The following is a 27,838-nucleotide window of genomic DNA, read 5'->3' on the forward strand; positions in this document are numbered from 1 at the left end:
CTTTTCCTTTGACCTTTTGAGGTCGGCCATCTTTTTAACATGTCTCTACCCTTGTTCTCTCTGTTGCCAGGAGGCCCAGAAGATTAACAATGGCTCCAGCCAGGCTGATGGCACTCTCAAGCCCACGGACGAGAAAGAGGAGGTGGTGGCAGCCGAGGTCGGCTGGATGACCTCCGTGAAGGACTGGGCGGGGGTGATGATCTCCGCCCAGACACTGACCGGCCGAGTCCTGGTGAGTCCTGAACCCCCTCCTCACGCGAGGAGGCCTGCTGCCTGGCCCATGGTCCCTTTGTTGACAGGGATGTGTTGTTTTCCGGGGTCGTCTCCAGGCCCCTGGCTATGGGGAGGTGGGGTGAACAGCGAGTGCTTGTTTCTGGTCCTGGAGGAGAGGCTGGGTTCATGCACATCTGAGCCCGTGGTCTGCAGAGTGGGCCATTGACTGGGGGCACAGAGGGCCTGTTGGGGAGGGATTCAGGGTGTTCTGAGTGTGTGTGTGCGCGTGTGTGCGCACACGTGTGTGTTTGCTGGCCTCCTGGGGATGTTGTTGTTGTCCTCCGACTGCTAGGAGTTTCTGCCCTCCTGCCCTGTGGTATCTGGGTCCTGCGCACGCGGGAGACCCTCACTCACGCTGATGAAACTCACTGGCAGCCTCCCGGATCATTGCTCCTGTGACCGTTTCCTGACGAGGCCGTCTCCTGCCCCGTCTGCAGCCAGGGCCCATCCTGCCCCCTCTCCCCGCATTTCCTGCTTTCTCTCTGATCTGCATGTATGGAGCTTGGCTTCACTGACTGGCCTCATGACCTCTGGTTCTTAACAAGCCTGTAGTGACCAACCAGCCCAGTTTGCCTGGGAATGAGGGGGACCTTGGACATGAATCCTTCAGGGCAAAGGCAAGAAAAGTCCAGACAAACAAACACTTTCCAGTTGGTCACTGGCCAGGCCATGCTCCAGACACATGTGGGCCCTTCCCTGGGGTAGCCCTGCCCACTGGCTTTCCTGGGTCTGCTCTGGTCAGGAGTTTCGCTGAGAAGGCTTGCATTCCAAATAATTTCTTCTTATAATTCTGGAAGCTGTTTTATATGGGCTGCCCTTCCTGGCCCTGAGACTGGGGCTTGGTCACAAGTCACTTGGCTCCTAGACAGAGTGAGTGGGGATGTCCTGACGGCCGTGTGGATCGAAGATCAGGCAGGGATGCTAGAAGGTGGACGGTATCTCCCCTGACATTTCATGGCAAAAACTCAGCGAGGAGGTGACTGCAGATGTAGGGAGGTGGTGAACATGTCACGCGTCGAATCCTTCTTGGGGAGAACGCTACTTCATGTTTGAGAACTCTGCTTGCAAACAGCTTGAGGGAAGGAGTGAGACACTGAATGCCATGCCTGAGTGACGAAGGTGGTGGCCAAGCAGCCTTCAGGGAGGACGGGGCTCTGCTATCTGAGGGACCCCTCATGAGCTGAGCCTTCTAAGGGTCTGGCTGATGTCAATTGGTAGCAAAACAAAAAGGAGAGAGATTTAAAGCTGGGATTTTGGAGGAAAGAGGAGAGAGAAACGAGCGAGGCAGTTGCTGCATGGAGGAAGATAGAGAGGGCACAGTCCAGGAAAAACTGGCCGCACTGGGTGTCTGATGAGGTCCTGATGGTGGCATGGCTGTGGGCTATGCTCTGTAACCACCACCCTTGTCTCCCCCCCACCCCTGCCCAACTTTCCAGTTGTCTCCATTGCTCTCATGCTTGTATGTGAGTGGATTCTATGGGTGAAACGTACAGACGTTGAATTCTGGGTCTGGGCACGGATGTGGGACAACGTGGAGGCAGTGCCTTCTAGGTGTCTGGTGCTGATGGTGGATGAGGCGCAGCAGGCAGTTCGGTCACACAGATGTGCAGCACCCACGGCTCCAGGTGCCCTTGCAGACGGCTCTGGTGATCTTCATCAGCATCTGCCAGGAGTTACGGAGCATGGACTCTGGGTGTTCCTTTCAGCCCCGTGGAGAGCAAGGACTGATTCGGCTCCCATTGTGGATGGAAGTTACTGACGGGATGTCTGGAGGAGACATGCTAGGAGGGTTGCGGGAGTGCATGTTGGGGTCGGGGAGCCGAGTATGGAAAATTGGGAGGATCAAGAAGGCTGTCATAGGGAGGGAAACCTTTGAGCTGAAACTTCCACTTCAAGATGCACCAAGCACATACTTGTGGTAGGAAAAACAAAAATGTATGTGAGCTTGAAAACAAGAAGGGGCCGCTTAGTGGGCCTGAAGCTGAGAATACCTGAGAATACTGAATAAAACAGAGCGCATTTGAGCTGAGCTTTGAAATGCGAGTCAGGATCTTGAACATCAAAGCAGAGAGGAGGAGGGCAGGAGCAGGGAAGGGGGCTGCATTGGTGGGAGGAGGCCCATTGGGCTGAGAACATAAAGGCCCCCAAGGGGAAGTGAGCCTGGGAGGTGGGCTGGGACATCTTGTCCACACTTCAAATGCCAAGCAGAAGAATTTGGATGGAATTTTGTAGGAAAGGAGATTTTGAGGGAAGGGTATCCTGGTTGGTGGTTGTGCAGAGAAAGCTAGTGGACAAATGGAGACGGAATTGGGGAGGCAGGAGCTCAGAGGTGGGGGGTCAGTTGGGATGGTGAGCTCCCGGCACTGTGACTGGACTCAGCGGACGGACCTGGAGAGGCGAGGCCTGAACTGACACAAACCCGTGGAGGCAGGAAGGGGGGTGTGGGGGACATTAGAAGGGGAGTCACAAGCCAAGTGCACCCAGCATCCACCTGGATACTACCACTGACAGTCACAGGAGCGACTTGTGAGCTGGGCAAATGCGAGACCCTGTACGTTATGATCAGATTGAAGGGTAAGGACCTTGTGGTAGTTTTTGTGTCTCCCGTTTTGTGGTGTTGTATGGGTTCATTACAAGGAAGCAAGCAAGCCAGGCTTAGCAGTGAATTTATTTCCATTTTATAGAGGAGAAAAGCAAGGCCCAGGAAAGGCCACGACCTGCCGAGAATACCAGCCTCCCGGCCGGTGCGCACAGGCCTCGGACTCCCTGTGCGGTGCCCTTTCCATGTCATTACTTCCGAGTTGAAGATAATGCCTCTTCTTCTCTAAGCCTCTGCCAGCTGTCGCTTTGGCTGTGACATTTTGACTTTCCTGTCTCTGAGCCAATTAGGTCCTAAGGCTACTTGGCCGGATTCTCTGCACATTTGCGTGGCCATGCACAGCCTGCCCAGGCCTCCTTGCCCAGGAAGCCAGCTGCTCTCCGAAGGTCTCCTTGGAGAAAACTCTGTCCAGGTGCCCTGAGAGCGAGCAGGTCCCCGCACCGAGAGCTGGCACCTCAGTCCAGAGGAGGCCTGCCCTCTGGGAGAGGCATGTCCTTGCTCTGAGCAAGGAAATTCACACGGAAGCCTCAGTGCGCAGAGAAAGCAGCTCTGCCCATTCGGAACCCAGGCTGTGTTTGTCTTGAGCTGTATGCATGTTATCCTTCCAACAACAGGGCTAAAGCAAGACTAGACACCGGCTGTTCAGTTTCCCTTTTCAATTTAAAAAAAGATTCGTTTTTATTGTGTTTTTTTCTTTAGAGAGAAAGGAGAAGGGAGAGATAGAAACATCTATTGTTTGCCTCCTGCATGTCCCCTACTGGAGATTGAGCCTGCAACCCAGGCATGTGCCCTGACCCGGAATCGAACCGGTGACCTCTTGGTGTATGGGACAATGCTCAATCCACTGAGCAGCACGAGCTGGGCTCCCTTTTCAATTTTTATTTTGTGTTTCTTGATGCATGGCTGAGGGGCTTAGCCTCCACATCTGGGCCCTTTTTTCACCTGTCTCATTGTCACAGGTGAGAAAGTCTCAAAGCTGGGGCATTGTGGGTAAGGCCCAGCTGGGGAAGGATTGGACAGGACAACCTCAGCATATCTGTAGACTCCCCTTTTTTCCGGGATCTCAGGGGAGCATATCGTTTATTCAGTAAGTACTTGTTTCTCACCAGACACTGTTCTAGGCACTGGGCATAAAGTATGGAGCAAGAGATGAGGGTGCGAATTATTTATAATGATAAACTAGATGTAAAGTTGTAGAGCTCAATGTGCAAAATGACTAATGAGCATCTCCATTCACCAGTGCTTTTTATTCTTATTTATTTAAGATATTGACTTAAAAATACGTTTTTATTGATTTTAGAGAGAGAGAGAGACAGAGGGAGAGAGAGAGAAACATTGATGAGAGAGAACCATCCATCAATTGCCTCCTGCATGTTCCCCCATTGGGAATTGAGCCCCTAACTGGACATGTGCCCTGACTGGGAATTGAACCAGCAATTTCTTGGTGCATGGGATGATGCTCGACCAACTGAGTCACACCAGCCAGGGCTCACCAGTGCTTTTTAGAGTGAACACCTGGAGCTTCACCATCAAAGTGGTACAAATTCCTTGACCAGGTCTCCGAATAGCCTGTCTTTGCCTTGTCTCTCCCTCCATACTCACGCTCCAGTCTCACAAAAACAGCAAGACTGGGCAGAGCCTTCTCTTGGAGCTGAGGGTCCGCATCCAAGTGAACACCAGGCTGCAAAGGTTACTGCTTGCTTTATTGTTTCTTTAATTAAAAATATTTATTTTCTAAATTATTTTCTGAATCTAAAAGTGGCACATGCTTATTTCAAACTATTGCAACATCCTGGAAGAATTGCTGGTACAGTCCCCGCTGGGATTTGAGGAGGCCTGCACTGTGGGCCTTTCCGGGTAGCCGAGAGTGAGTCAGGATGCCTCCCGGCCGCTTGGGCATGGTTGAGGACTTGTTCACTACACGGCACGTCATCCGCTCTGTGCGCAGACTAGGGATAGGTAGCGCTTTCTGCCAGGGTTTTCTGTGGTCCTCCTGACGAGCCTCGAGTGAACGGTTTAGATTGGGAGAGGGATCATGGCTCTCTCTTTGTCCTGGCTGCTTGGAGCCAAGTTAGTGGCCCATTTAAAATAGTTTCAGGGTTTGCTTTCTGTGTATTCACAAGCCCCGGCTTCATCTCTGTGTTTCTCGTCTCAGTTTCCCTTTATCCTGATATCCTCACTCTTCTATTGAACTTTCCATGTATGTGGGTATGTGCTCCATACAGTCTGTGAGCAAATGGAAATCCTCCTGGGAGTAAGGCGGTGCATATAGATAAAGAAGGCAAGAAACACACCAAGTCAGCCTGCCTGTTTGGTTGTACTTTAGAGAAACATAAGCCGAAACCAGTGTTAGTGATAGTGTGGTTCGTGGTTGGGAAGTTTTTCTGTAAAAGGGCCGGATAGTGAGTATTTTAGGCTTTGCACACTGTAGGGATTCTGACACAACTACTCAACTCTGCCTTTGTGTTTTGAAAGCAGCCACCGATAATACATGGGCAGGACGGTGATCCAATTCAGGCTTATTCACAAAAACAGGTGGCAGGCCAGAGTTATTTAATGGGCCAGAGTTTGCTGACTTTTGGTCTAGTTCATCGAGCCACGCTGGTCAGGCTCAATTTTTTTATTTATAAATTGAGCCTGACCAGCGTGGCTCGATGGTTGAGCATTGACCTATGAACCAGGACGTCCCGGTTCAATTCTTGATCAGGCCACATGCCTGGATTGTAGGCTCGATCCCCAGTGGGGGGCATGCAGGAGGCCGCTGATCAGTGATTCTCTTTCATCATTGATGTTTCTATCTCTCTCCCCCTCTCCCTTCCTCTCTGAAATCAATAAAACTATATTTTAAAAAATAAAATAAAGTAACATTGTATTATTTTTTAAAAAGAAATTGAAAGGGAGAAATTGAAAGGGAGAAATTGAAAGGAAGTCCTTAGGAAGGAATTTTCTATGATAAGATAGCACAAGAGTGATAGTACCAGAGAGCCCATTTGTGATGGGGGATGTTATAGACACACAGATACACACACTCACACCATCCACGTTAGTACGTTGCTTCTGAATATTCATATTAATTCCACGCGGATCTCAGAGTGACTGTCTCCCTAGGGAAACGCATGACTTCACCTCGAGGTGTAGGCAGTGTCTACGCTGCCTGGGCTGCACTCGGCCCCGCTCCCTCCTGATTTGGTGTTTTGTCCTTCTCTTCCAAGACTGGTCATGCTAATACCTAAGCAAAGATGGAGACGTTAGAATTGTTCTTTTGGTTATTTTCCCCACATCCCCATGGTACTATACTACATTTGAATATTTCTCCAGGATGCATCCACATGTAACCCGTGAACTGAAAACATATGCTCCTTGCTCTACCTTGTGCAGGATGACTAGCTGAAGCAAGGAGGAAGAAAAATGCCAGTCTTTTCCTTTATCTTCCTAAAGATGCCGCAGGTGTGGCGTTTCACATTAACGTTACATACGTAGCCTGGCTATTCTATCTTATCTCCCAGGCCCCAAAGAAAATATGTATCAAATACACCTTTCAAATAGAGATAATCCTGTTGGTTTCATAGAGTTAACCAGAGGCGCTCACTGCTGTGCTGTTTGCCCCTGAAACTGGAGCAGTCCGGCAAAGTGGAGGTGCACAGGGGTATACGCTTAATCGAATAGGTGACATCCATCGCCATCGTTTCTCCCTCTGGGTGGCTGATGGTGCCCGTGACGTTTCTCATCAGCACCCCCTGCTTTTCTGCTTCATGATGCCTGGTGGCCAGTTCACACACAGCTCACCTCCATCTTCCTCTCTCGTCCTCTCATCCAGGCTCCACTTTTTTTTTTTTTTACATTTCAGACCAATCTGCATGAACTTTTTATATCACCTACAAAGCCCTCTGTGGCAGAAAGACTAGCGGCCTCCCAGGCATGTATTTCTACTGTGAATGCCCCATAGTGATGCCCCATAATGAACAGGTAGATCCCGCTCTCTGCACAGTTGGGAGTAAATTGAGATTTTGCTTGAGTGTTGTGTGTTTTTTTTTAACTCCCCTAAGTAAGACTTCTTTTAAAGGAAACATAGGGTTATTCTCTTTCAGTACTTAATAATATCTTAATTTTATCCTGTGCATAAATAGAGTTTATATTTTGATATAAACTTCATATCTTAATTTTATCCTGTGCATAAATAGAGTTTATAAATAGAGCTTATATGAATCAATAAGACAAAGAAGGTATGCTTTCTTTATAAAATTACTAAAGATGAGATTTTGTCTCCATCCAATGAAAGAGGCACTACATTTGTTACTTGTGAGCCAACATCACCGGGTGAGAGAACACGAGTTGGAGAAGGCCCTGGATCCAGCAGGCACCACGATCGGTTGTGAGCTGCCTGTCCCTGGAGAGGGTCAGAGAGAGGCAGGGTCCCCTTGGGTGGCACTGTTGGTCGGACTTCCTCCTCTTGCTCTCATTAGGTTCTACAGGAACTAGATCTAGGAGATGTTCCAGGATAGGCGTGGTTCCCTGGACCTCGGACAGACTATTTCTCATCGCCTGTTCGCGATGGCCAATGTGTATCAGCACGTCGGTCTCGAAGGAGCCCTGCAGGAAAGAAGCAGAAAGGCGTCCTTTCCCAGCATTCCCCAGGCCTGTTTCTCCCTGGAGCTCTTTCCCCGTGAAATACCCGTGGGCATCACAGAGGACACACTTGGGGAAGCATTGGACCAGGGATCGCCAACGGGGGCCCGGGGCCCAGTGCTGGCTGCCTGCTTCTTTTGTAGGCCCCACGGCTAAGGACGGGCTTTACATTTTAAAATGGTTTTTAAAAGAATCAGAAGAAGCATATTTTGTGACCTGTGAAAATTATTTGAAATTCAATTCAAATCTCAGCGTTCATAAACAGAGTTTTATTGGGAGGCGGCCATGCTCACTCACATATTTCGGTAGCTGCCTTTGCAAATGCACTGCAACAGCAGAATGGAGTAGCATCCACAGAGTCTGAAATATCCACCCGCCTGAAATAGGTACTGTCTGGCCCTGTACAGAAGTTTGCCAGCCCCGGAACTAAGTCAGCAAGTTCTGCTCTGTGACTGTCACTGTCCCTCTCTGAGCCGTCAGTGGGACTGCTCCACAGTTCCTCATGGCGCAAGGAAAGGCTAAGTAAGATGTACCATCCACCCCCTTTTCATAGAGACCTCCATAAGCTCAACTAAATGATGCAGAGAGATGGGGAGACAGAGCCCAGAGGCAGGGAGGGGGCCCCCGGGTTCCACAGCAGGTTCCCCGCTGGCTCAGCATAGATTTCCCCTCCCATGGTGAGTGGAATGTGTGTGGAAATTCTGTAGCAGGCCTCTCCCTAAGTCTCCCCCTCTGCCGCCTGCATCCCCCGCATTCAGTGCACCCCAAGCCCCACCTGGCAGCCCAGCGTCTAGTCCCTACCACAGCGAGCACCCGCTGTAGGCCTGCAGGCGGGCGTCAGCTGCTCTGGCTGTTGTTTTGCGCTGGCCTGCAGGTCACGTGCTGTGTGCTGGCCTCTCCAGAGCCTTCTGTAAAGAGCAGCTGTTAATTTACTAGCTGGTGCTTTGGCTTCTCTGACCTCCCCTGCAAAAATGAAGGGCAGTTTCAATAATCAGTCCTCGACAACTCTGGAGAAAGCAAGAGCCGCTTGTTGCCTCCCTTCTCTGGGGTTTCGGGGTGGGGGGATTGTCCTTCCACCTCACCCCCCTGTCCGTTCACCCACTTGTATCCATGCATCCATCCATCCAGTCCACAGACTTTTGTTGCTGTTCCCCAGCACGCAGATTGAATGTAGCGCCCAGTCAGTGGGTGCCGATAGGTAAGGCAGGGCACTTTGGTATCTTTTGTCCCTAGCCAGGCGCCTTGCCTCCGTCCCCTCTGGTTCAGCTTCTCTGTTGGGGCTGGGAGTTAGGAGTCCCGCCCTTTTGCTGACCCAGATCCAGCCCCTTTTGAGCTGGACTCCTACTCTCTTTTGAGTTGTGTCTCTTTCTCATTTGATTGGGACCACGAGGAGGTTAGGTCAAGCACTTAGCATCCCAAGTCTCCAGCTCCTGCCTTTCCTCTCTCTCTGGGACATGCGTCCTTGGGATGCCATGGCCTTGGGACATGGAGGGCTGCTATGTGTGGGGCAATAGGGCGGTTTGAACCCAGCTTCTGCAGTCGCCCCAGCTCCACCACTCTCTAGGGCTTTTACCCTGGGCTGGTCGCTGCATATTCTGGTGCCTCAGTTTCCTTGTCTGCTCAATGAGTGTAATAACAGTCCCAGCCTCTTAGTGTTGCTTTGAGGATTTGCAGCATCAATGGATGTAAAATGTCTAGAATAGTGCCTCTTTCATGGTTAGTGCTGAATAAGCATTAGTTATTACTATTTTCGTATAGTTGTGTGGGCCCAGTCACCATGTCATGGAGGAAATGGGCTGGTCTGGGGATGCAGGGTGAGTGGAGCATACATCCTTTCCTGCTACAGAGATGGAACCACCCCCAGGCCTCACCAGACTCAGACATCCCCTCAGATGGCCAGCTGGCTCTGGCATGGCCGCTGGAAAGGGGTCCGAGTATCCCAGGCCCTGCTTTGGGTCTAGCCAGCTGTTGATCTTTGCTCCAGGCACACAATTCAGGCCCTGTCCCTTCTGCAGCTGGCTCATGGCAGCCTGACTCACCATTGTCAAGTCGGCCAGGAAATTCTCACTTCGTATAGCCTTTCCCAGCTGGCAGGGGGCCAGCGGAGGGCTGGAGTCTCCCTGGGAGCTGTGCATTGTAGGCGGCGTGTCACAGGAAACGCCTTGGCAGGATGACAGATGAGTGTGCGGAAAGAGGGTCAAGTGCGCTCACTGTGGTCCCCGTGTCCTGTCCTCCCTGGGTGTGGGGCGAGGCGGACAAACACAGGGCTGGTGTCAGAAGGCTTGTCATAAGACTACGTGGGGAGGTGTCTTTAGCATTCATTTTGGCTGGCAGCAACCTCAGACCCAGCTGATGGATGCAAGGAAGTGTGTTACGTCACCACAAGATAAGGACACAGATCCTACTGCCCGTGCGAGGCATTTCTGAGCCGTTCATCATCCCTTCAAACATTTCTGAGGTACCTGCTTGGTGTCAGATGCTAGTCAAGGCATTGGACACATGTTGGTCCTTCCAGCGAAATCTGCATAGAGAGTTGACAGCAAAAATGTTATGCTTGTATTTTGCTACAATGCTCTTGGGTGGCAAGATATTTGAAGTGGCCTGTCCCTCAGTCCTTGGATGGTGCTGGGAGTCGACTCTTCCAGTCTTGATCTCATATTCTGGACCCGGTCTGTGCTAATGTGTTTATATAACTTAAGGTTAAACCCCTCCCTTCCCAGGCAGTAAAAGCTGGCGCCCCCTGGAGGCTCTGCAGGAATTGGAGCCTGCCATCATTGGCTGGGAGAGTTTTCTCACCCAGCTTTCCCCCCACAGCCTTCAGAGGATGCAATGGTTTAGCCCCTGTTTGCCAGAACATAGCCTGGTGGATTGAGACTCTCCTCAGGGCCTGCATCTCAGCCGCGCGGAAGTTTGTTTAGCAGGGAGACTCAAAAATAGCCATGACGATGATGACAAAGTCGCCAGCCATTGTCGGCACCGGAGCACGTGCTCGGAAAGTCACGCTTGGGACCACACGCAAGCTGCGCTTCCCAGTTTAGTTCAGTGGGCTATGTTTAGGAGCAGGCAGGCTGCCTCGTGCCTGCAGCCCCAAACAGCCCAGTCTGGAGCACGGGGAGCCCCATTTTTAGGGTCTCGGGCCAGAAAGAGGCTTTTATTTTTTTCTTCTTCTTCTTCTTCTTCTTCTTCTTCTTCAGAAAAATGACTACTTCAGGGGAATGACAACAACAGAAATCCACCCTTTGCCCTAAAAATTTTATTGCAAAAAATGTTCTCTAGTGTTTGCTTGGTGAGGAAACTAGGACAGGGCAGTGGCCGCTCTGCCTCTCTTAAGGAATTAGGGCACTTGGAGGCTCAATTAGAGGCACCCAGCCTCTTAAGCACCAGGCCATCTTTTTGTCCATCCAGTTAATTTTAGTGCAGAAAATTGGCCTGGCGCTAGCATGGAAGGTATGGCAGTGCTGGGAAGCCAGCCGACAGGCCTGAGGGGACACACATCTTTCTCTAGGGCCGCGGTCGGCAAACCGTGGCTCGCGAGTCACATGCGGCTCTTTGACCCCTTGAGTGTGGCTCTTCCACAAAATACCACGTACCCTAATTAAGTTAATAACAGTGTACCTACGTATATAGTTTAAGTTTAAAAAACTTGGCTCTCAGAAGAAATTTCAATCGTTGTACTGTTGCTATTTGGCTCTGTTGACTAATGAGTTTGCCGACCACTGGGCTAGGGCATTGCAGGTTCCCTGGGCCAGCAGACCTCTGGGCCTTCCTTGCTTATTGAAGGTGGTTAATCCAGAAAGTGAATGGACGGGGTGCACTGGTTTCTTGCACCGGGGAAGAATCCAGGATCCAGTGGATTAATCCGGATGGTTTACTGCTTTCACCTCCCAGGCTACTGTTCTGTTCCCAGGCTGCTTTAGCAGAGATGCCGAATTCTGACCTTTCCCCGTTTCTCTTTTTAGTCTCCTTTTTCTGTTCGTTTCTTTCTGTGGCTGTTGGTGAAGCGATTTCCTAAGGGAAACGGGGAACAGCTCATTGAAAAGGAGAGAGGAAAAAAAGGACCCTGTTTGCACACCGCCCGCCCGTCCTCAAACTCAGGCTTTGCTTACACTAAAAATAGCTTGAAACGGAGGCCGCATCACAAAAAGGCAGTTTCAGAGGCAGCGGCGGCTGGCCCCCTGGCTGCCAAGGGGCCTTTAGCCTCTGAGTCCGACTGGTGCAGGAAGGTGTGGGGCTAGGAGTCCCGGCAGGAGGGGCCCGGACCACCCTCTCTGTGGCCTGCTGGGTCTGTCTGGAGTTAATTACATCAGCTGGGCACTCCCGGAGCTGGTGCCTGGGCTTTCACGCCAGGGGTGAAAAATAACTTCCCGCTAAGGAAAGCTGCTGTTTTCAGGAACTGCTTAATCCCACGGGCACCTGCGGGGGCTCCCAGGGCAGCTGCCAGGAGGCTATTGCCTCCCTCTGAGCCACGAGGTAGGCAGCTTGGTCTCTTGGCCACCTTAGATCTCCAGAAGAAAGCTTAGATCCCCAGGAAGAGGAAAACAACTTGCTCACCTGGGTTCATGCCACGTGCCTCTCTTGGCCTTGGGGATTGGTGACGGCTTTTGAGGTCGACTTGGGATGTGAGAATAGAAATGCCAGTCACTGTCATCCGAGGGACGGTGGTCATTAGAAAACTGGGTTCTTTTTTAAAAAAACAAACACATTATTTATTTATTTATTTATTTTAGAGAGAGAGGAAGGGAGAGAGAGAAAGAGAGAGAGAGGAAGAAACATCAGTCCTCCCACACACACCCCAACTGGGGATAGAACCGGAAACATGGGTGTGTGCCCTGACCATGAATTGAACCGGCGGCCATTTGGTGCATGGGATGATGCTCAACCAACTGAGCCACACCGGCCAGGGCAGAAAACTGGGTTCTAATCGTGGTTCTGCCATAACCTTTCTGGTGACTTGGGACAAGTCAGTTCTCTTTCCAGGCCGTGGTGTCGCCATGGATAAATGAGGGGAGAGCAGTAGCCTGCCAGTGTTTCTCTGTAGCCCCACATGTTTCTATGTTGTCTCATTCCCTGTACTGGCAGCAAGGGGTTAGCGCAGACCGACCGTGCACTTGGCACTGTGCTAGGCACTAGGAAAGCTGCAAAGGGGAAAGAATAGTCTTTTTTTGTTCAGCTGCTGGAGCCCAGGGGTGTCTGTGCCTGGCCTCCCATGGGGTAGCATTCCATTGGGAATACAATCTCAGATTCTCCCTGTGTGATAGGACCCCTGCCGCTCACTCCCCTCCCACTATTCTTTTCCTTCCAGACTCATTTCCAGGCGGACTACAATCTACAGAGAAGGGAAGCGTCAGGTAGTGGGAGCAGGGCCTGTGACCATATAGAGTGGGGTGGGAGGAAGGATGACATGGGAGGAGGGGCCAGGTCCTCCCGGGAGGAGCTGTTTCTTCTAACCCATGCCAGTCTTGAATTCCCTCCTTGAGCCATCTCCAAACAGTTGAGGATCTTTGAAGAAGTCACATTGGTAACCCCACTAGCACCGACATGACCTGAGGAGCCCCCTTTGTGATTGGGCAGCCCTGGGGAGAGATGCCTGTCCTTGGCTGTCTGCATTGCTCTGTCCGGACGGCCGCTGAAGCAAGTTGCCTCGTCCCTAAAAGTCCACGCTCTCCCGGAGGCAGAAGTGGCTTCTTCTCTGTGTACCTGTGAACAGGTCATAAGAGGCCCATTTCTTTAAAATCACGACGGGCAGAAGCACCCAGAAGGGGCTGAGGGAAGGGAACACTTCTGTGATGGAAGCTGGGTTTTATTTCTGGAGCAAGGTACCCAGGGGGCCCGTGGGAGATGCCAGGAGAACCCCTGAATTTATAGCAAGAGTGTGAATGCTGTGGGTGATGAGTGAGTTTGGCTCTGCTTATGTTCCCCAAATCCAGTTTCATTTTAGGCGAACTTCTTAGATGAACTTAAAAAGCAACCACAACAGCCCTGGCAGGTGTGGCTCAATTGGTTGGGCTTCATCCTGTCCCACCATGCATCAAAAGGTTGAGGGCTTGATCCTGGGTAAGGGGCATGCAGGAGGCAGTGGATCAATCTCTCATGTCGATCTCTCCTCTATCTCTCTCTCCCGCCCCCCCCCCTTCCCTCTCCCTCTAAAAATAAGTAAAAATGTAAAAAAAAAAACAAGAAAAACAACTTCAACAAACCCTCAATTGGCTGACTATTTCAAGTATTTTCAACTTAATTACCAAGATTTAAGCAAAGACTGTCCATATCCTGGGATGCTAAATTACAAAACGTCACTGTTCCTCTGACCTGTGCCCACTTTGCAAACCAATGAGGTTATCTGGCTGTTTTCCCCCAAAACTTCCAGCACCAAAGCAGGTTTCCATAGCACCCTGGCCTAGAGGAGGTTGCTGTGTTGTGGGAGCAGGGTCACCTCCAGCAAACAAACCAGAGGCGATTCTGCAAGCCACCCGCCCAGTCTTCCAATGGAGGTGGAGAAATCTCGAGAGAGGGAACAAATAAGTAACCAGATTCTCTTTCATTTCACTCTCCCCTCAGACACAGCCTTTGGTGCTAATTATTTCTGCTGTAGATTTTATCAGACCTTGATTCCCCATCTTTTTGCCATAGGTGGTATATTTTAGAGGTGCAAAATGACATGAGAAACCATCCGCCTTCCTGAAAGATAATTTTGTGTACATTAAACAGACACATTAAGCCACTTACAAGTGAGCTGTTTGTTCTCAGGGATCTGGAGGAAATCTGAATTTCTAATTCTGGGCTCTTTAATAATTTTCAAAAGAACTGAGGGTAATAATCGAATGCCTTTGAACTTCCCCAGGCTGCCTTCTATTCCTTGTTCTTAAAACATTTGAAAAGGAATAGAATTCTCTCCCTTGATGAATTCCTTAGGAGGGTAGAGGGGGCATTGGGCCCAGTAGGAGCTTTTTAACAGGAAGAGGGAACGTAAGGTAAAGAGGCTCAAGGAAAAAGTCCAAGGTCACTTTTGCAGCTTCCGACTCACAGTTGAGTGAAGGGCCTTCAAACTTATTTTTTTCCTTCATAGCTTGGCTGCTAAGATTTGGCAAAAAGGCAAGGACGCAAGAGAGGTAGAATGTTGTTAAGGGTAAAAAATTACCTTTATTGTTGAGATGTCCCCTATTTTTAGAGGACATCTAAAAATTACAGATGTCCCCTATTTTTCTCCCATTGATCCCCTCCACCCGCTTCCCACCCCACCTCAGGTCTTCCCTACACTATTGTCTGTGTCCATAGATTATGCACATATGCATGTAAGTTCTTTGATTAATCTCTGCCCTCCCCACCCTGTATTTGTAACGAGAAACATTTGAAATTATTAAAGAGCCCAGTGTTTGGAGAAGCCGAGGGGGTGACATGTAGCATGTTATAGCTTTGGTGTCCAAGGATTAGCAGGAATCTAGTCCAGGGATGGTGAGCAAGTCGCATCTCCTGGGCCCATTCTGAGGAATCAATTGGTGGTGGTTACCCAGAATGCTTTGCTGAAGATTCAAGGCTCAGCAACAAAGAGTAACTGGGACTCTGCTCTGCAGGATGCTGTGCCTGATGAGTGATTTCTGCCAAGAGCAATGGATTGGAGGGTGGCAGGACCAGTGTTATTTATGCCTTATTGTGCCCTTTTTTCCTCTGTTCTAGATTACTTTCCCTAAAGCTTACTTCATGTGGGATTAAAGTCAGGCTTGTCCTAGGATACCCAGTCGGTCCCAAGCAGCATGTGGACAAGAACCCATGTTTCCTGACTCTGTCTAGTATTTGATACTCCAGCACCATAGGTTAGATCTCAGAGGAGCAGGGATTTGTCAGCTTCCGGTATGAGCCTTTCTTTTCTTTTCTTTTTCTTTTTTTCCATGCTGTATCCTGGCTTCAGATTTTTCCCTTCTGGAGATTTTCTTCAGCGTTTGGAGAAGCCTAGGGGGTGGATTTCAGGTCTGCAGAGATTCTAGACAAACAGAAACCCAAGCACCATTTCCCCCTTGTTAGGGCCACCCTGACGCCACTGCTAGCACAGAGGACACCCTGCTCACTGCCCTCCCACTGCAGAGCGCCCCTCAGCCCACTCCCGGGTCCCATCCTCCAGTCCCTGCAGATGCCTTCCCCTCAGCCCACTCCCCTGTCGCTGCAAAAAGCTTTCAGTGGGGGTTGATGTGTCATCACTCCCTCTCTTGCTTCAGAAGCCTCACCTTCTCTTTCTTCCTGTTTTCTCGCTTAATGTCTGATCTCTTCAGGTATTCATGCTCACATCTTAATGGCTGTGCTTACAAAGATAAAAATACATTCTGCCTCTGACCAGAAGCATTTCTGCCCTGACTTGAATTTAAAAGTCTGCAAGAGTTGCAGGGTCGGAGCCGGGTAGCGTCCTCAGCCTCATCCTGGGAGCCATAAAAGTTGCGAAGATTTTATTGCCTCCATCAAGATGAAAATGGGATTCTAAGGCTTTAAATATGATCGATAAGGAAAACTTTACTTTTGTCAAAGTAAAGTTTATTTTTCCAATTTTATGTGTTTACCTATTGTGTCCACACCCTAGCATCTATTTCATTCTGATGTCAGACAGAGCCTTCTCAGGAATTTCTGCAAAACTGCAGCTGGAGAGAGGATTTGAAACAATTGGTAGGGCTTGGAAGAAGGCCAGCAAATCGTGTTCTTGAGCCATAACTTACTCCCCAACTCCTCATCCATCTCTTAGGCCTCGCTCCCCCCTCCAGTGCCCTGGGAATTGCAGTAGAAAGCGCCATTGGCGGCGAGGCCCAGGCTGGGTGGATTGTGGGCCTGTGACTCATGGGGCAATATAACAGACAGGACTGCGTGCAGTTTGTGTTCCAGGCTATCCTTCACGTTTGAGGTGGCCTGATTCTTTGTTCTTTGTCTGGATCGAATTTGCCATCTTGGCTTCAGTAACCAGCCGCACACAACAGGGAAGGCTCAGCCTGCGTTGCCACGCCCTGCTCAAGGGAGCCCCTTGCCTTCAAAGGAGTCCTTCACCTTCTCCGGAAACCAGTGCTAAAGAAGCCCGAGAGCCACTGGTGGCCAAGAAAGGACCCGGGGAGTGCTTCTGGAACTCGTTTCTGATTCGAATGATTTGGTGGGAAACTGATACCGATCTTTCCCCGACCCCTTTATGCTCCTGCCTCATGGTGCTGGTTTAGGTCCCGTGACCTCTTCCTTCATCTGCTGTCCCAGCAGCTACATCACTCCCATTTGTCCCATCTCGCCCCTTACGTCCACCGTGCATACCACTGCCAGGTGGATTTCCCCCCAAAGTTCTTCCATGGCTTGGACCTTCAGTAGCTTCCCATGGCCTAGAGCCAGACTCCTTGTGCAGGGGTCAGGCTCATTCTCACGTGACTCCGCCCTCCTTCCAGGCGGCCTTCCCTCTCTTCTCTTCTCTTCCATACACTGCCTGTCTTCCAATTCTACTCAACCGGAAGCTGCAGTATGGGGTTGTCTCCTCCTCTGTAAGTCACACCCCTGTACACTGCTCATGTGCACTTGTGCAGGGGACCTATGTGCCCTATTAAGGGTGGCCGATCAGTGGTTAGAGCACTGGATGTAGAGCCAGCCTGGCTAAATTTAACTTTTGCTTTGCCATGTACTAGTGTGACCTTGGGACAGTGTCCGGGGACAATCGTAGTACTGCCCTTGTAGGGTTATGATGAGGATTCAATGAGCTAATATTTATAAAGTGCTTAGAACAGTAGCTGGCACAGACTAAATATTATATAAACTGTTTGTTAAACAAATACAGTAAACTGTAACTTCCTTGAGAATAGGAATCATGTATTTTTGGGTTATCATCCCTTTATCTTGTACTGGGCTGAAACAGTCCTGAACCAGATTGCTGGGAGAATGAAATTTAAAAAGAGAAGTTCGGAGAGGGAGAGGGAGGATGGGAATACACGTGAAGGCATTTTGTCATTTCTTCATTCAACTGATGTTGTTGAGTATCCGGAAGTACCAGACTCTCTGCTCAGCAGGTGTTAATGAGCAAAATGGAATGAGATATGGTTTCGATGTTCAAGGAACTCACAGTCTAGGAGAAAAGATAGAGATATACCTCAATATCTAAACATGTTGACTGCATCTGTATGGAAGACAAGTGACAAACATTATTTTGTTCTCACCCCATGTTACAGATGAGAAAACCAAGGCTCAGAGATTTTTTAATAACCCAGGTAAGACCACACATCCCATAAGCATCAGAATTAGAACTTAAACCTGCTTCTTGTGACTTGATGGCCCAGTGCTCTCCACTGTACATGCTGCTTCTCATTCACGGACGAGTGAAGGCACGAATGAATGAGTGAAAGAATGAGTTGGAAGATCCCAAAGACGTGTGGCTCCAGGGAGAGATCAAATCAGGCATCTGCTGTAGAGGAAGTAGCAGTTCTGAATCAGGTTGGGCAGGTGGTAAGCCCCGGAAGCCAAAACCATTTGTCCAGTCAAGGATTTACTTTGGTGAATAGTTGGGGCAGTTTTTTTGCTTCCCTCTTTTGGGGCCACCTCACCCCTATTGTCATACCTCAGTGCCTCCCCCTCCCAGCCATTTCTCTCTGAGGCAGAGGTGGTTTTATTTTCTTCTCCTTTGGGTAACAGCAAGTGGATGTGATGATAGGTGGAAAAGGTATGTAACCATTTCCTCTTTGGTCTACTTTTTTTATAATGGGCCCATTTGGAAGGTTTCCATAGGTACCGGGACAATGCCTTTCCACTGGGCTTCATCACCACGGAATGAGCAAGGCAGCAGGGAAAAGTCTGGAGTGAGGCTGGTTGGTTTCCATAGCAACCACTGCTTGCCTCAGCCCTGCACACACACTTCTTCCTATCCACGTAGGCGTGTGCTTATTTATTATTGGCTCAATCTGGAAGTGCCTGAGCGGCTACGTAGGTACCGTCTCTACCTCCACTGCTGAGGTCACTCTTTCCTTTTGGAGATGGACCTGCAGGCGGGTGGCCGGAGGCACAAGATTTGCCCCTCCAGAAACAGCTCTCCTTAGCGGCAGATACCATGTAGGGTCCTGCAGTGAATCACGCACTGCCCCGGGGAGCTGATGGTGATGCGCATTCCTTTCACAAACAGATGGCTTGTTGTTGTCTCCTGGGGATCCCCCTGGGCTGGCTGAGGGTGCAGGGGCCTGAGAAGCTCCAGACCTGGGCTGTTCCAACGGGAGCCCTCACCCAAGGTGGCTATTGAGCATTTGAACTATGGCCTGTCCAAATTAAGATGTGCTGTCAGTGTAAAATTTAGTATAAAAATGTAGTACAAAGGCTCCAAAATATTATTAATACTTATTCACAATTTTCATATTTATCACATCTCAAAATGATAATATTTTAGACAATCTATCCAGAACCTAATCTAGGTTAAGTGAGTTGTCATATTAAAATTTATTTTACCTGTTTCTTTTTACTTTTTTAAATTGTATCTCCTAGATGGATAGTGTTGATGGTTGAACAATAATGTGGCTGTATTTAATGCCATTGAACTGTTACTTAAAAATGGTTAAATGATCACCCTGGCCAGTTGGTTGAGAGTTGTCCCAGGCACAGAAAGGTTGGTGGTTCGATTCCTGGTCAGGGCACGTAACCAAGTTGTGGGTTTGGTCCCCAGTCGGGGTGCATACCGGAGGCAATGGGTCAATGTTTCTCTCTCGCATCTCTCTCTCTCTCTCTCTCTCTCTCTCTCTCTCTCTCTCAAATAAATAAAAACATACTTTTTCAAAAAGTTAAATGATCAGTCTTACATTCTGTATATTTTACCACAATTAAAAGAAAGTGAAAAGAAAAATAAAGTCTGATAGGAAAGGAACTGTCTCTTCAAGGCCCCGTTCTTATGAGTCTGGACCACTTTCCCAGAAGCCCCCAGGACACGTTTCTGGCTCAGACTAACTAGGTCGACCCAGGAGTGAGGCCAGGGTCTGAACAAAACCAGGGTTCTCTGTACCATTAGTGGTTAAACACAGGGTCTGGGGTAACCCCCTATTTATAAACTCTGTAACCTTGGACGAGCTGCAGTACTGTGTCTCCTTTGCCTCCTCGGTATGATGGGGATCATCGGAACACCTGCTCCCTAGCATTGTGAGTTGAGTTAATTCATGTAGAGCCCTTAGAACTGTGTTTGGCACATAGAGCGAACGGAACGAAGCCCAGCTCTCGTCAGGGACTGTGTGGGGCAAGTAGCTGTTCTCTGAGTCTCCAGGCCCCCCCAACCTGCACACCCCAGCTCCTCCGGCAGGCAGAGTGCTGATGCCAAGACCCAGAGGAATCACCCCGAGGGGAGCTTTTAATCAGATGTGGGGATGAGTGCTGACAGATCACCTTCCTTTTCTGGATGGTCCCAAGGTGGCTTTTCCTAGACGAAGGGCCTCCTCCTGAGCATTGCATCTGCTCCCTGGGAAGGAAAGAGGGAGAAAAGATCCACCAAGAGGAAACCCTTTGCTGGGTGCCAGGGCACCAGGCCAGGTCTGAGCGAATTGAACCGCAGCCCGCTGTGCTCACGTGTATGGCTCCGGATAAGCGGGAGTTTGAAGCCGGGTCACACAGCATCCTTGCTTTCAGAGCCCCACGTTATGGCCTTTCTAGGGGTTCATGCCTATCAGAAGGGTTTGCTGAGGTGTCTGAGGGGGAGAAGGACCTGGGTTTAAAGTTTTCAAGTCAACCTCTAAAATAGTAAAACAAGTGAATCTGTTATTATCCTCACAGTTATTAGTTATTTGAGGCCAAGGGCAGACAGGGAGGGTTTGTTGGGATCTCCATGGAATGTGGGATATTCTTTAGGAACCTTAGATCTTGGCAAATTCTAGTCACAGCTCAAAGTGCTATGGATTGTGCCCTAGCCAGTTTGGCTCAGTGGATAGAGCATTGGCCTGCGGACTAAAGGGTCCTGGGTTCCATTCCGGTCAAGGGCACACACTTTGTTTGCAGGCTCTTCCCCGGCCCAGGCCCCGGTCGGGGCAAGTGCAGGAGGCAACCAATCGGTGTGTTTCTCTCACATCAATGTTTCTCTCTGTCTTTCTCTCCCACTTCCAGTCTCTCTAAAAAATCAATGGGAAAATATCCTTGGGTGAGTAAAAAAAAAGTTTGCTACCCATTGTTAGAAAAAGAGAATTTCAGGGCCAGGAGGTTCTATAGAGGGTCCTGCAGAGAAGAAACGGAAGCTTGGAGGGATGTACACATATTTTCACAGCATATTAGTGTCAAGCATCCCATTTTCTTGAGTTTTCCTTATATTTCCTCTAACTTTTAGTTTTGATAAATTTCCCCTATTTTAAATAACTTCTATTTCCTGTCCATCTCTTCAATTTCTTTATAACACTTTATATAGCATATCAGTTGCTTACTTATCATTTATCATCCATTGCTCCCACTAGAATCCACACTAAGCCCATAAAAGTAGGGATTTTTGTCTGTTTGGGTCACTGCTGTATCATTAGCATCTAGTTCCTGGAATATATGAATGAAAGAATCTGCTGAATGAATGGATGACAGCATAGTGGGTCTAATTCAGAGTTCCTTGGAAAGAAATAGGAAAGCCATTTCCACCCTATATGGGACTCTAAGATCAGAAAGGCATACAGTTGCCCAGGACTAAGCTATAAATATTTACTTTCTATGAGGTCATAAGTTTTGGGACATTTTGCGTTTTCTCTTTTGAAGTAGGAAAGTCATTTCACATCATGATGCCCACTACGCCACTTGTAAACAGCAGGCAGGGTGGCTATCCAGGCATCATTTCTTCATAGCAGAAGGCATCGTTCTTACTAAGTAGCATTTGGGTTTCACTAGGTTAAGGGGAGGGCAGCGGGGGTGCCAAAGGAAGGGACTGCCAGAGCCGAGCTGTGAAGGCGACATGATCCTTCATTGAGCATTCCTCTGAGCACCTACTGTGTGCTCAGATCGCAGCTGGATGTGGACCTGCGGCTTGTGTGTGGGTGCATTTAAGGGCATACGTGTTCATGACTAGGGTACCGAGGGACAGAGGATGGACATTTTCCGCCAGGTTGCTGAAATGTGCCTTCACTCTTCCCTGAGGGAGGCTGAGCAGGAAAGTAACGCAGAGGCTCTTCAAAGGAGCGTTGCCAGGGACTCCAGATGAAAGGGCTCCTTTGAGAGGAAAATGCAGGAAGGAAACCAGAGTGCTTCTGTGGTTGAACCATGGCTGAAGGAAGACCCGAAACAAGGGAAATGCTTCTCAAAATTCGAGTCCAGCCCGGCCTAGGAAGGGCTGAGCCCGGCTGTTGTGGCTCAGTGGTTGAACCTATGAACCAGGAGATCATGGTTCGATTCCTGGTCAAGGCACATGCTCAGGTTGTGGGCTCCATCCCTAGTGTGGGGCGTGCAGGAGGCAACCGGTCAATGATTCTCTCTCATCATTGATGTTTCTATCTCTTTCTCTCCCTCTCCATTCCTTTCTGAAATCAATAAAAATATATTTTAAAAAATTCGAGTCCAGGCTGGGATTCCTACGGGAGACTCCCGGAACCCACCAAGCGGAGTTGGAGGGCTCAGTGGGGAAGCCCAGAGGCAGGAGGGAGATGCAGTGTGTGTCTTCGGTAGAAATTGAAGAACGTCCTTGTGATGGCTATGAGAGGAGGAGGATGCCAAGTATGACGCCTTCAACCTGATAAAGGAAGCACTTGTAGATAAGGAGATAAAAATTTCACAAATATTTGTGTTTAATCTATATACACACATTGATTTTTCTACCTTTGAGGTGAATTGTAACCCCAGCTAATAACAAATGCTAATATTTATTAAGGTGATACGGCACCGATGATGCCAGGTGCTTCCCTTATGTTTTCTGTTTAATCTTCGCATCCCTGTGATGAGGTGGGTACCACGTTCATCTCCATCCTACGGAACTGTGGCATGGGCAGGAGAGGAGCTTGCCTTAGACAGTGGCAGCCCTGATGGAAATGCTGGCCCATGCAGACATGAAATGTTTACACTGAGAAATAATACAGCGTGGCATTATGAGACGGGATGAGGACCTGCTGCCCTAGGAGCTGGATGTAGTCTTGATGTGATTTCACCTCATTCAGGAAGCAGTTAGCAAAAGGTTACATACTCTTCAACTCCTGAAATTGTAAATCTATAGCTTTCAAAGCTTTTAGTGATAAGCTTCCCAAATTAGAGGTTGCTTTATGAAAGTTGCTCTGCATTTCTTATTTTATTGTTGTTGTTTGGTTGGTTGATGGTTTTCTCTTACCTATGTCTGATTTGCTTCTGTGGTCTGCATCCCAGAGGCCTTTCTCAATCACTCCTCTGTTTCTTTTCTATCATTCTTGTTTCTCCTCCTAAATATTTATCTAATTGTTTTCTTTTCTTTACTTTTCCCTCTCCGTACCTCTTAATATCCCTTAAATGCCCATGAAAAAGAATTCAAGTATGTTCTTATTGCCTGTTGCGTAGAAGAGTTTTATGCTTTAATTTAAAGTTTTTTTTATGATTTTAATTCTTCTCTCTTTAAAATGTAATAACATGAAGTTGCTTTCTTATTTAATTAGTAACAGAAAATGTTTCCAATCCCCTTTTGTACAGTGACCCCTGATGGGCGTGGGGCTAATGCTTACAATTCTTTGTTAACCAGTTGTGTCCAGAAGTTCCTACTTGGTCTGTTGTCTTTCTTGGTTATTAATGACTCAATTTACAATGGAAATATTTAAACAGACACCATTTTCTACGGTGTCAAGGGAATGCCTTGTTATTCCTCAAACATCAAATGAAACAATGCTCGCAAACCGAGAACTTGTGAATAGAAACCAGACAATTACCCAGGGTGTTATCAGCATCTCATCCCCGTGTTCGCCGTTGAACAATGGAAACCAGGGTATGTGGAGGGGCCATGGAGTGAAGCTTTCAGCTGGTAGCAGAGGATGGGGCGATGAGCTGTCATTCACAGCACTACACAGAGTCCTGCAGCGAATACTAATTCTGTGTTGAAATCACTTCCTTACATTCTTCCTGCCAAGTGATCACCCTAGATTAGTTGGTTTAGAAAGATAGTAGTGTATTATATTTGCATACACTGCTTTTCACTTGTCAAGGTGCTGTCTTCTACGCTATCTCGTTTGACACTCGAACATCATAGATGTCCTGAAAGTAAGGAGCCCGGGAGCGAAGATCACTCTTTACAGTGTGGAAGCGGGGGATCAGAGAGCTTATGTCACTTGTCTTCTGACGTACATCAAGTCGGCAATGGCAGTGGACCTCATCCAGCTCTCCAGGCTCCGGAGCCAGGGTTGCTCCCGAGTGCACGCGGCGGGAGGAGGCTCACACTCCCCATTGCGCTGAAGCTGGAGAATGGGGAACTGGGCCGAGTCAGTGCACCTGCTTAGCAGAGACAGATTCTCCTTCCTCTCCATGAAGAGCCAAGACAAAAGCAAATGGCTTCAACTTTTCCTTGTTAAGCCTTTTCCCCAACACTCAGGCACTTGTGAGATGGGTGGCGATGAGGAGGCAGGAGGCGTAGACACACCTGATCTACAGAAAAGCACCATTCTCACCACCTTGCTGGGTCCGTGGGAAACCCTTTCACCCGGCACGGGGGACAATGCATCTTATTTTCATGGCCCATTGGCTCCAGGGCACCCTGGGGCCGGGGCTGAGATGACCACTGCTGTTTCAGGTGGGTGAAGACTGAGCACTGGCAGAGCTATGACCTGTTTGCTCAGGTTTTAAGCACTTTAAATGTTGGGCACTTTTTGACTCAGTAGAGAAATAAAGCCCCTCCACCTTGGTATCCCTAGAATTCGCAGCTCATCTCCGGCTCCAGGCACTGGAAAGGGCAGATGCTCACTTAAAGAGGTATCATGTGCCCCACTGGCTCTCACAGTTACTGAGGACTCACTATGAGCCAGGCACAGAACGGAGCACTTAGTGGGACGTGTCTCGTTTCAACCTCGCATCCAGACCAGGAGGTAGGCACTGTTGTGATGTCTGTTTTGCACAAGGAACTTGGCGCAGGGTGCTTGAGTGACGTGCGGAGGGCTGCACAGCCACTAAGCGTCTGACACATGGCCTCTGCTCCCCAGGATCTCCAGGGAGATCTGAGGCCATGGTTTCTACACCCTTAAAGGCCCATGGCTCTTTGTAAACTGACAAGCTCTCACTAGCACCCCCTTCTGTTTCAGCTGCCCCTTCTGTGCCAGGCAACTATGCCCAGGCTCCTCTTCTTCACCTCACTACTGGCATTTTGAATCTAAATGTTTCAATTTTTCATTTAAAAAGTGAAGTGTTTCGTGTGTGTGTGTGTTTTGAATTAAAAAAAGTATGTGGCAGTTGACAAAATACTTATTTTGCAATTAGCCATTTATCTTCTAGGGAAAAAAAAAGTTTCTGGGCCTTGTCCGGGGAGCTCTGTTGGTTAGACCATCATCCATTTCCGGTCAGGCACATACAAGAATCAACCAATGAACGCATAAACGAGTGGGACGACAAATTGATGTTTCTCTCGCTCTCACTCTCACTTCCTTTCTCTCTAAAATCAATGGGGAAAAAAAAGTAACTTGTTTCGGGTTCTTCTCATATTGGTGGGAGCTTTGCTTCTCCTTCAGTGACTTTCCAACCAATGGCCTCCGGTGACCATTCTTCACCTGCATGTTTCTATGAATCGTCCTGGGATAAAGGAAGTGGCTGTCCCATTGTGGGGTTCCCTCTTGTGTGTTCTGCTGCTCCATCCGCCTCCCGCCCAGGCCTGGCTCTCCCAGCTCCACGGGGAACTGTAACCTGGCGGCTTTGCGGTGCAGAATGTCTACAGAGCCCAGACTCTGCCTGAACTTTCTCAGCTCGGGTGCGAGACAACAGTGTCCCTGACTTTCCTGGGTGGGGGAGTTTCCCGGGTGGAAGTGCGGCCCTTGGGGAGGTCAGAGCACTGCCACGTGCCATTTTGCTTGCCCTGGACTCTTGGCAATGCCAGAAACAGCAACACCTAGGACCTAGAGGGGTCAGGTGTGGGGCAGACCCCTGGCTGGGCGCACGGGGTCTGGGAAACGCTGGGTTTAGCAGGGGCCTTGCTTCCCACATTGATTCAGTCAGCATGTGCGGGGCTTGTTACAGAGTGGAGTGTGCAGGATGTTTATCAGGGAGCGGCCACGGGACCCATGCCCTGGGGGAGGGCGAGGGGCCGGGCTGCCCTGAGGTCAGGGGTGCTGTGGGCCTGCTGCTGCTCAGCCGCCCAAGGAGAGAGCGGAGCCTAGCTGACCTGCCAGCGTGGGCCCAGCTGACATCCCCTCACCCAGTCAGTCACAGGGGGCGGGCTGCCCCCGAAGGCCGTGACCTTGGGCCAGGCGGCTCTGTGCCGCTGAGCAAGCCCCGAAGAGGCTGCCGCTGGCCCTGCAGCACCTGGGCAGCGAGTCCGTCCTGGCAGGGGCCTGTGTCCATCACCGTTTCCTCGTGGCTGAGGTACTGGGTTGAGGCGCCGCAGTTAGAGTTAGAGGGTTGGTCTCCGTTTGAAGTGCTCACACTAAGTGGCCCAGACTCTGGCGTGATAGATGCGGGCACAGAGGGCTGTGCCAGGTGCTGCTCAGAACCCCAGGAGCACACCTGGGCCTCCACAGCCAGTGCTCCCCGCGGTACCCTGTGAGGTATGTCCCAGCACCCCATTTGCTGGGGAGGAAAGAGGCTCTGAGAGGTGGAGGAACTTGCGGGTCATACTGCCGGTAGGGGAGGCACCGGGGCCCTACCCTGAAGGCTGTGCGCTTCCCTTTCCTCAAAGTGGCCTCCGAAATGGGAGGCCGGCAACCGGAGAGATGCGCTGTGGGAGCGCTGGGCCTTCGCTGCAGCCCTTCCGTGCCTCTGAGCCAGTTCCTCACGCTTCCTCCAGGAAGCCTCCCCTTCTTCACCCACATGGCTCCCTCCCGGCCGCAGCTTTTCTCAGCTGGCCATTATGATGTCTCCAGAGGCTGCACCGGTCCTACGAGACGGCACACTCCCACAGGGCAGGGTGCTGTAGGTGCCTGGTTCGGGCCTGGGGTGAGATTCATAGGTCCTAGTCCAGGAAGCTCTGTTTGGGCAGCTTCCTTCTCCTGATGGACATAGTGTTCGACCCCACTTCTCCGGGATTCGGGGTCTTGTGAAACGCTGGCACCCACTCAGGCCTCGCGGTCGTGAGGAAACCTGCCGGCTGGCCTTCGGGGAGCCCAGCTGGTACAGTGTCCTCAGGTCTGAGCGTCCCCTACCTCCTGTACCTCTGGGAAGCGGTGTAGGGAGAGCAAGGCCTCAGCAAGTCTGACGGAGTAATTGATCCCGTGTTTATTGAGGGGGCGGCTGGCATGGATGCCATTCGAAAGCATGTTTGGATGAAACCCAACAGTTCCAAGGCCTTGAATTTCAGCCCCTGTGACCTACCACTTAATCAAACGGCCAAGGACGTGTTAAGCGGGAGAAATGTGTAAATGTTTAGAGAGCAGGGAGTTGCGAGCTGTAAATGGCCCTGGCATGTTTATAAGAAACGAGTGGGCCAGAAAAGAAACCCTGATAGCTTTTCTTTCTTTCTTGGATAGAATTACCAAACTGATGGATGGAGGGAGTGTTCTGGTTGTTAAATATTTGGGCCCCGAGAGTCTTTTGATGTAGCGCCTTGTGACAGCTGCTTGCAAAGTGAGCTCAGACTGGCTCAGATTAGCTCAGGGCCACGTGCTGGGAAAGGGAGGCTAGAGGTTGGCGTAGATTCCTTCCATGATTGTTGTAACTCTACCATCTAAGAGGTCAGGACACTGGTAGCCGGAGCGCACAGCCCTAGCCGATCACAGCACCCAGGAAAAGGTGTCTGCTGATTTACCAACATGCAAGGTCTGAGTGAGTGTGGAGAAGCATCAGATCAGGGAAATGTATCATTTTCTCAATGAGGTATTGACATACATCAAGACGGATCAATCTCTCTCTCAGTCTCTACCGGCCGCCATTCACCCTTCACGCAGCCTGCCACATTGTCACTGGTCATTGTGCATGTCCCCCTCCTCCTGCCTCCAGTCCTTTCTGCCACCCACAGCCTTCAGCTGAGGCTGCTCAAGTAACCCCTCTCTAAACCTGCTTGAACCTTTAGGGACAAGCTCAGAATGGCATGTCTTCCAGAAAGTCTTCGTGGGCCTGCCAGCTAGAAGCAATCTCTGCCTCTTTGAAATGCCATTTCAGTCAGCTTGATAGATCCACAGGGGAAGTGAGGACCACCATTGTTTTGTATTAGCTGGGTGGATGGATGGGGAGATGGTTGAGTAGACAGGTGAGGAAAAAAATGGATGGAGGCATGAATGTAGTGTCTCCTGATTAAAAAACACTTTTAGCTTTTGAAACCTCATCTGTAAATGA

General features: G+C 49.7%; 1 protein-coding gene across 21 annotated transcripts in view; it reads left to right on the forward strand.

The window, feature by feature from the left end:
* KCNMA1 (potassium calcium-activated channel subfamily M alpha 1) overlaps positions 1–27,838 on the forward strand; it is a gene marked incomplete at both ends in the record, with an annotated part of 694,964 nt that overhangs the window by 202,815 nt on the left and 464,311 nt on the right. For 19 of the 21 annotated variants that reach the window (XM_079794081.1, XM_079794087.1, XM_079794070.1 and 16 more), the window contains one exon: positions 71–232. The exons of the other annotated variants lie outside the window; for them this stretch is intronic. In XM_079794081.1, coding sequence (XP_079650207.1) covers positions 71–232 — 162 coding nt within the window. The remainder of the gene's footprint in view (positions 1–70; positions 233–27,838) is intronic. 21 annotated transcript variants of the gene reach the window in all.

This window comes from Cnephaeus nilssonii (assembly GCF_951640355.1).
Source record: "Cnephaeus nilssonii genome assembly, chromosome: 16".
Lineage (NCBI taxonomy): Eukaryota > Metazoa > Chordata > Mammalia > Chiroptera > Vespertilionidae > Cnephaeus > Cnephaeus nilssonii.